At 39.9% G+C, this 9,757-nt stretch overlaps 1 protein-coding gene across 1 annotated transcript; it reads left to right on the top strand.

The window, feature by feature from the left end:
• The first annotated feature begins 966 nt into the window (after nucleotides 1-966).
• On the top strand, nucleotides 967-9,550 carry LOC138033677 (small ribosomal subunit protein bS1m-like). The gene is made up of 2 exons (XM_068881474.1): nucleotides 967-1,278; nucleotides 6,962-9,550. Exons 1-2 carry the CDS (start codon nucleotides 971-973, stop codon nucleotides 7,179-7,181), a joined length of 528 nt encoding a protein of 175 aa, XP_068737575.1. The 5' UTR covers nucleotides 967-970; the 3' UTR covers nucleotides 7,182-9,550.
• The last annotated feature ends 207 nt before the right edge of the window (nucleotides 9,551-9,757 follow it).

Here is a 9,757-nt window from a genome sequence, read left to right on the forward strand (position 1 = left end):
TTGCATGAGACCGGGACGAACTCAGACCAGCATGAGGTCGGATCGGGCCTGCATACATTTCCTTTCTTTTGCGTTTATATGAGATCGGCCTGACAATGAACTCAAACCAGTCTGACTTCGTCGAGACGAGAAACTCTCGTACCGGTCTGAGTTCGTAACGTTCTCATGTAAATGACAACAAATCTCAGACCGGGTCCAGAACTTTCAAGCCTGTATGCTTTTTGGGTCAGCGATGTACTTATTAGACAAAAGATAGTATTTCAGCTTATTTCTTCCAGGCCAGTTTCATGTAAACGGTTTCAAAAATCATGCTGGTACAAGTTCATACCGGTCAGAGTTCGTACCTTATCGTGTAAATACCCCCTTACTCCAGCGTGAAGTGCTCATGCCCTTATTGGTATGACATTTTCACAGGACGACATATACATTATTGAATACTTAAAAAGAACTCGTACTTTTTGATGTGTTTTTGTTGTTGTTAGTCAAGCTGCCTGTTTCATGATGCGCTATGGAAGGTAACACTACCTGTCTATCACTCTTGTCTGTCTCTGTCAACCTACATTGCGTCTTACAAGCCATCTCGAAACTTTCCAATATTCTGCTCTTCCTGTGAAAACAACATAGAAAACTGTAGCAATGAGGATAACACGAGAAATAACAATTACCGCTTTAAAAAATTATTGCTATGATGTCTCTCGGGAAGCGTAGGAGAAACCAACTGCTCGCAGGGTATTCTGAAAATACAAGCTCTGGTTTCGGCAAGCTCTGGTTTCGCGCGCTCTATCTCACGTGACTTCGTAGTGACGTAACCAATGACGAAAAGCATACCGTCCAGCAACAGATCCAGTAGACTTTTCTCAAAGTCCGTTTTTGTGTGAGTCCAGTGGGGCGGACAACGTCCTCGCTCGTTCCTACAGATCCATGGGAGTCCACGATAAGCGACCGCGCCTCCTGTTAATTCTCATCCAACATGGCGGCGACATGCCGTGGGTTTTGGAGAACGTCCCGAACATTTTCATGCTTGCTCAACGGAAATGCTTCCTTCAGACCCAAAACAGGGACAAGGACATGTTTTGTTGCTCCAGGAAGTCTGGAGGATGGGGAAACATTTGAGGAAATGTTTCGAAATTCTAATTTCGTGAAGATGGGTAGACCTCAAGGAAAATTGGTCGCCGGCAGAATAACACACGTTGTGGAAAACGAAGACAGTACAGACTTGTATGTGGACTTTGGGTGGAAGTTCCACGCTGTTGTTACGCAAGGGAAGGAAGGAAAAAGGTACAAACACATTTGTGAGTCAAGTGTTGTACACTCGTACGTGTGTACTTCGATTCGTTTTGCTGTTTTGCACAGGTTCCATGATGGAACCCGTTGATATTTCTCGATCAATAGCGGGTCGATCCATTTTGCAACTTGGATGTACCCCACTCAGTTTGAACTTTTAAATACTGGACTTTCGTATTTTTTTCTGTTAACACGTCCTACTTAAGTACGTCAATAGGCCATTTTACGGTTGTTTTCTCAGCGACCTAGCCTACATGTATGAATGGCTTCGAGGCTGCCGGTGACCTTGTATTGATACAGTCCTCACTGCTTATATAAATCGTGTTGTTGTAGTTATAATTAGTCTACATTAACATTACAAAAGCACGAAAGGTTTGTATCAAAACAGGGTCACCGGCAGCCTCACTTCCATTGTTAGGCCAGGTAACTTAGCTACAACTGTAAAATTGTCTGTTAGTATAGCGAAGATATCGATGACGTTACCTATTGATATTAATTTGTCAACCAGAGCCTTATATTGGATGGCAAAACAAAGGGTTCTTTGTTCGGTGGTTTGGAAATTTGAATATCAATAGAAATTTGATGTCAATGTTTGTAAACAGATATCTCCCTATAGGTAATCGCATGGGGCCGAGTAGAATTACATGTAAGGATTGATATTGCGCATGTTTTCAGAAAATTTGACGAGGGCAATTAATATTATTTCAGCAACTTTTGAAAACACAAGTGATCTTAATCCTTAATTTTACGAGGACCCTTTCCGATTACTTGTTAATAATATAGAGGACAAAATTTTCTTAACATTGTTGATGCATCTCGAAAAACAATCAGCCAAGTGGAGTAAAAACACTTGTTCGTTCGCAGCAAAACAAACAGACAGACAAACAAGTCAACTACTTCTCTACGTCCAAATGACAGATGATTGCTATTTATATCCACTTGAGAGAAAAATTTGAGTTTCATCCCTGAACAAAAGCAACAATGATCAATGGCAAAATGTTTTGTGACCTTTTTTGGTGAGCTACAAAACATGAAACATGAAAGCCCTTGACGCATTGAATCATCATTGTTTTTTAACCTCACAATCCTGCTACGCCGGGTGCGATGCAAGTTGGGTACTCCAAAAGTTTGAAAGTTCGAAATATGGGGGGAAAAGGCGAGAAAATCCGAGCGAAATCGAAAAAACTTGATGAAGATGCGATGTCGTGTAATACCTTGTGGTCAGACAGACGCAGGCTCATTACAAAAACGTTTCTTGCGTTTTCATGTACTTCTAAACGTTGGAATTGATCCAAACTTTCCACAAAAAGGTTTTTCTTGCTTTATTCAGAGAGAAATTTCGCTTTCCGGTGAAAAAAAATTTAGCTTAGCAACACTTAGCACAATCAATTGCCATACAAGGTCAAACCAAGGTATATGAGCTGATAACCAAGATCGAGTGAACCAATCAGAGCATGAGAAGTGCATTAATCAAGGTTGAAAATTTAAGCAATAGAGGACGTTTTCCATGTTTCTCTAGCCTCATCTAAACACGAGAGGGAGTTGGGAGAATCCAAGAGAGCACTGCGTCTCAGGTTTGCATAACTGTTGAGAATTCTCCCAACTCCACTGAGTGTTTAGATGAGGCTATGGAAACACAGAAAAAAGTCCTCTATTGCTTTTATAAAATATTTCTCAAAGACAATTCAAGAAATGAAGGAAAATTCTTAATTGAAACAGATTTTCTTGATACACGCTCACATTTTGTACCAGCCAATCCAAATGTGCGTCTGACAACACAACCAATCAAAGTTCGTGTGATGTAACAGCTGTGTTTCCATACTCTCATCTAAACAGAGCTATTGACCAATGAGAGTGCACATACTATCCTAATTATTTTATAATGAATAATAGTAAATAAACCCCTTCTGGTGGCTGGTTTGTTGGCTGATAATGTCCGTGACTGAGAGATATACATAACTTACAAATATGATTTACAATGGTCCCAAGAGAAAACAAAAACAATGCTTATTCAAAAATTGGGTGGTCAATACATCATATTCATATTCCCTGTATTGGACTGGAACTACGATCTTGGACAAAAAGGGTTGAGAATATTAAAAACAGGGGTTATTTTGCGCACTACATCCTCAATATTGCACATTATTAGTGATCCCCCTCCCCCCTACAACCAATGTTCATAAGTCCAGGTTCGATATGCTTTGTTTTGTCAGGCAACATTGATAAGGAAGGGGGGGGGGGGGGGGTCGGGGCAAAAAGAGAGCCAAAAGCAGATTTTTCTCAACAATTTTGCACAAGATTGTATTTGGTATAAACTATCAAATATCTGTCTATATGAGAGTGTCATGTTTATAGTATGTAAAACTCGTCTTCTCATAGCTGATACACAGTACATGTAAGTTGTTGAGGATTACACTGTACTTGTCATAAAATAATATTGCGTGAAACAAACATCATTACAGCGGTACATTATTACCCTTGTACGTGGACTGTTTACATAAGATAAGGTTCTGTTTACTTTACGTAACTGCGAATTGCTGTTCTTTTACATTGTGGAATTCGTACATGAGTACGATTAAGTAAGAGACCTACTGAGTCCTATAACGAGGACAATATGAAGGAGTTATATCAAAACCAGTCTGCCTTGCCCCAGCTGTTTTTGCCCACTTTGGTTTACACTGATCAACATGTATATACAGATATGAAATTATCGCAGATATATTTCTGTAAGATTACACACAATAAGGAAATTGCACGGTTAGCAACGGTTAATTTTGTGTGTTCTTTAACTGACATAGATTTACGGCGAAGGAATGAGAAATTTTGGTCGGTTAACATGATTTGAACAGATTTGAAATATTTTTCATGACCAGTCTGTTTTTAGCCAGCCGGTGTGTTAACCATTGAAATGCGTCACTTTTTGTAAGAAATGTAGAAATCTCATTGCTTTTGTGCGTGGTTTATACTCATTAGCAACGCCTTGAGAAAACAGTAGGGAAAATAAATATAATGCCTTGCAGTTATACTTAAAATTCGTGACAATTCGTATTCGAAGACGCACGGTTTACAAACAGGAAGTGGGTTTCTTGCAACCGGAAGTAATTTGCTCTATTACTATTTTGCTCCTGTTATACCACATTCTTGTTTGCTTTCCCAAAACGTTTGGGGAACTGTTCTCTGACATATTTTTCAAAGAAGGGTCCATATAGTTTATCGTATGGGTCACATCTGATCACACCTTTGTTGTGGCTTTTACCAACTTCCCTTTTAAGGCCTTGGACACCTTTCTTGATCCTAAAGATTGTTACTAATGAAACTCCTACTTCCTCAGCAACATCTTTAGCTCCTAAAGCGTCGTCAACATGACTATTATGTACCATTTCCAGTTGTTTTGATAATGAACCTCAATGATGACGTAACATTGTTTTTCTTTATTAGGGTTAATTAACTCTAATTGTCAATCGAATACCATGGCGACATGCCTACGACTGATATATATATATTTTTTTGTACTTACAGAACTCATACATACACGCATTTTCTGTTCTTGGGCAAAATGATCCCCAGACAATCTTGGACAAAAAGGGTTGAGAATATTAAAAACAGGGGTTATTTTGCACACTACGTCCTCAATATCGCACATTATTAGCGATCCCCCTCCCCCTACAACCAATGTTGATAAGCCCAGGTTCGACATGCTTTGTTTCGTCTAGCAACATTGATCAGGGGGGGGGGGGGGGGGGGGGGCAAAAAGAGAGCTTATTTCGTATACTTGTGATCGGAGTTTAGTCCAAAAGCAGATTTTTCTCAACAATTTTGTCCAAGATTGTAGTTTGCAATGGAGGCTAACTATGGGGGAATCTTTTCAAATGCAAATACTTATACTTAGCCTCTATTGCCAGCTGGTTCCAGTCCAATACTGAGAATACGGATATGGTCTATTGGCCTTGGCACTGTGCAAAAATCAGAATAGAGGTCGTTCTGCTCCAGAGTCTATCCTCCCACAGTATTCTCAGTGATGACCCTTTGAGCAATAGAGGACATTTTCCGTGTTTCCATGGCCTCATCTAAACATGAGGGAATGTTGGGAGAATTTGAGACAGTTATGCAAACCCGAGACACAGTAGAGGGTTTGCATAACTGTCGACAATTCTCCCAACTTCCCCGAGTGTTTAGATGAGACTATGGGAACACAGAAAAAAGTCCCCTATTGCTTTTATATATTAATATTCCTCAAAGATAACTCAACACAAATGAAGGTAAATGCTGGTGTTTTTACTTCTTGATTGAAACAGATTTTCTTGATACATGCTCATATTTCCTACCAGCCAATGAAAATACGCATCTCTCCTTGCAAAATATTAGTTTATTCTTTTCCCCTAACTTTACAACCATATTTAAATAAACCAATACGCAGGTTTGTCAAAAATCCAATACATGGTTTTTAGTGTATCTTGTCAGTTAGGAAACATGATTTTCATCTTGTTTTCTCTTTTTTTTCTGAGGGAAATAGACCGATTTGCATTAGTATGGATGCTTTTGGTAAAACGCTTTCCAATTACTAAACGTGATAGTTTTTCCCCCTTTGGGGTGAAAAAACCAGTATGTGGACTTACTGTATTAAGCTATCAAAAAAGCTAAGAGTCAAAGAGGTTTGCACTAAAATGACGAACAAAAGAATGATTGGTGTGTAAACGGTCCTGATGGCAGACTGGTACTTAAGGAGGCACTGCCAAGCTAAATTTGCTGTTTTTAGGTCAAAACTAGATAAAAATCTAAATTAGTACTGTTACTAGCTCATATGTACAACATTCCCGACAACAAGAAGAACAAGAAGATGTGGAATATATTTATGGCACAAAGAGCTGTTCGTATTTAATTTTTGACAATTTCCGAAGACACCGTCTCCAAACTTGAAGTTCATTTCTTTTCCATCCTCTCCATCCTTAGCTGCAAACAAACTAGAATAGCTTCAGTGCACTTCAGTGGTTATTGCCAACAAAACTACAGCATTATTTTTGGTCTTCATTGCTGGCAAGACGTCCTTTAGTGTTTTGAAATTTGACTAAAATAGCTTGTGACACTGCCCCTTTAAAGCTTGAAGAGAAGAGGTTGTTTCCAAGCACGCTATTGGCATAAAGATCACTTTTTTTTTTCTTTTTGAATTAGTGAAGTGAAAGAATCTCTGAAGCAAAGTTTTTTAAATTAATAAATTTAATTTGATGTCTTCATCCTTCAGTGAGTTTCTGTTTTATTCTGCTTCTCAACTGCACATAAGGCAGTGTGGCCCAGTGGTTAGGGCGCTTGCCTTGAGATCCAGAGATCCCAGGCTCAAGGGCCGCTCTGACCACTTGTTGAATTTGATCCTGGTAGTCCCTTGTTCAATTTCCCAGCTGCACTTGTAAATAGCCAACTGGTTTGCCTCCGGCCAGTTGGGATTCTTATTAGTTGTTGTTGTTGTTGTTGTTGTGTTCTGTCGTTTCGTTGATTGTGTTTCATTGGCCCTTAAAAGTCCATATGGGGAGGGGTCAATTAAGTATGTATTGTATTGTATGTAAGGCAAAATAATAAGAAAACTTTTAAAAAGGTGTGGCTAGTGAGTGCATGACATAAATTTGCTGGCACAGAAGTAAATGTTTCAGATTACTGATACCATGCATTTCCTCTTTGTTTGCAGTGCATACAAAGTTGATGATCTGGTTACCTTAAAGCTAAAGGCATTGGAGGCGACCGGCCACTTCTTAGGCCAAAACAAACGAGTGACTGTGTGTGAGGCAGATGCCGAATTAATAGGCAGAACACATCCTGACACAACTTACAGCGTTTTTCAAAAGGAGCAAAGTTTGGATACAACTAATCCTGCAAGCTCAAAGGTTGAGAGAACTTCATTTCTGTAGCTGTGGAAAGGCTAGATTTTCTTAAAAATGTTACTGGCCAAACTGGGACTGAATGTTTCAAAAGGAGCAAAGTTTGGGTACAACTTATCCTGCAAGGTCTGAGCTTAAGAGAACTATTGCTTTGTCTAGCTGGGGGAAGGCTACAATCCTGGTCAAAGGACTTGGGGACACTCGTCAAATTTGGCCGAAGAGTAGGGAATTTACTGTACATGCTTCTATCATTTATATGAGCAACACATGCTCTTCTTTCGCTGCCTTTTTCGCATCCCCTCTTCCCCCCAGACAATGTTGAAACATTTGAGTGATCGATGAACTACTGTTGACTTCGGACATTGTGAAAAATCAACATTGTAATGGGGAGAGGGGGGAAAGCGGAAATTGTCCCAACAGTTTGGACCAGGATTGTTGTTTACTTAAAGAAATGCAATCAAATTGGGTACATGTACTGCACTGAAAGTGGAGGATGGACAATTACTGGTACTAATCACAGTAACTGTTGTCATAGAGCGGTTTTCAAATGAGTGTCTTAAAACCAAAACCAAAGTAATTACTTTGGCCAATCAAAAAGGACGAAGACAATCCGTTAAACCAATCGAAACTCCAAGTAATTACACGTAGCCGACACAAAGCGCGGGAAAATGTGCACGCGCAAGCCACGATTGGCTTTGGTTTCACTTCTGATTGGTTGAAAAAATGCTGCGAGAACTTTGAACCAATCACTGAGTGAAGTAATCATAAACCAAAGCAATTCGCTAATTACTTTCGACACTCAATTGAAAACGCTCTATTGACCGAATGCAAAAATGGCCGCCAACAAATTATTCTTTTGTCTTTGTGTTAATTAGCCTAACTAGCCTCGGTCACACGCGTAAAATTGAAAGAATTTGGGCTGTAAAACGAGGCTAGTTAGGCTAATTAACACAAAGACAAAAGAATAATTTGCTGGCGGCCATTTTTGCATTTGGTCAATGGACAACTTTTTTTGTTTAGCACCGTTCGTGAGTTTCTCTATACTAAGTTATTTTTACGAACGAAATGATATGAAATGAATCATATATTGAACTTTGGATATCAAATCAAGTGAAGCTATTATCCTCACAGTTATGAGGCAATGTTAGCAATTGCGTAGAGAATCCTGAAAAATTCAATGGTCTTCAACGGGGATTGAACCTGTGACCTCGCGATGCCGGTGCGACCCTAACCAGGTCATCTGTGGGTTCATATGTTACCGTGATGAATGAATCAATGAAGAAAATGATATACAAAAAGGAATCATAATTGAATTAGGGATATGAAATCAAGTGAAGCTATGATCCTCGCAGTTATGAAAGCAATGTTAGCAATTGCGTAGAGGAACCCGAAAAGATTAGGACTTCAGCTGGGTTTGAACCTGTGACCTCACGATACCAGTGCGACGCCCTAACCCTTTTGAGCTCCCAACATGAGTGGCTTCATAGCTCAGGCAGTTGGTTAGAGCATAGAAAAGTCGGGTACTTTTTTTCCTAAGGCAGCTTCTTTCAAACCCAAGATTAAAACTCATTACGCAGTTTAAGATCTACGACGCGACGGTAACAAAAACTTCATTTAACATTGCAAGCTCAGGTTTATCAACCTTTTTCGTCATTATGTTGGTTTGTCTAACTTTTTAAAACTAGCGCAACTTTCCAGAAACTGAATTAGGAGGTGCGGTGTTGAATCTACAACAGAAAATTCAAATTCGGTGACATCTGTTCACGTTCTCCCTAAAGGCCGGGACACACTAGGCGATAAGTCGCTCCGACTCGTGGCGGGGACAAGTCGCCGCAACTATTTCCCTTGTGCGACACGGTTAATTTTATGAAAATCATTGTCGCTGCGGCGGAATTTTGTCGCTGCGATCAGTCGCATGAATTCAAACCAGTTTGAATTCGTGCGACTAATCGTAGTGACAAAATTAGCGAAAGCAGCGTTGTCGCATCGTGTGTACACTTCCGGCAACAAGTCGCTGCGACAAAATATAAACGAACCAATGAGAGAGCGTCATATGGTCAGCCCTATTGAATTAGAAAACTAGTTCACATTCCCCTTCATACGAGATCACTGCGTGTGCACCGAACAGGCGTCGTGTCGCAGCAAATTGTTTTGCAAGTAGTACAAACGGAGCAACTTTTCGCAGACCTGTCGCTGCGACTTGTCGCCTAGTGGGGAGTTTAAGATCTGCGACGCGACGGTAACGAAAACGTCATTTAAAATTGCAAGTTCAGGTTTATTAATCTTTTTCGTCATTATATCGGCTTGTCTACAAGTAGCTTCTAAAAACTAGTCTAACTTTCCAGGAATTGAATTAGGAGGTGCGGTATTGAATCTTGAGAATTGGTCATTTCCCGTCGCAGACTTGCCGAAAAAGTGTAAGAATTGTAGAAAAACTAAAAAAGGACGTGCAGAGCGTGCATAGCTATTGTTTTTGCTCATTTTAGATGCAAAATTTGTGACGCTGTCGTTGCCGTCGCGTCGTACCTATAGATCGTAAACTCCCTGTTTGGACAATGACAACACAAAGACATCTAAACGTGATCATTCATGCAGGTACATACTTA

This window comes from Montipora capricornis, chromosome 14, assembly GCF_036669925.1.
Source record: "Montipora capricornis isolate CH-2021 chromosome 14, ASM3666992v2, whole genome shotgun sequence".
Taxonomy (NCBI): domain Eukaryota; kingdom Metazoa; phylum Cnidaria; class Anthozoa; order Scleractinia; family Acroporidae; genus Montipora; species Montipora capricornis.

What these genes read in the sequence shown, in the direction of transcription:
- LOC138033677 (XM_068881474.1), top strand. Translation starts at nt 971, where the DNA reads ATGGCGGCGACATGCCGTGGGTTTTGGAGAACGTCCCGAACATTTTCA. An exon ending in CAAGGGAAGGAAGGAAAAAG is followed by an intron (nt 1,279 to 6,961) that starts GTACAAACACAT and finishes CTTTGTTTGCAG; the next exon opens with TGCATACAAAGTTGATGATC.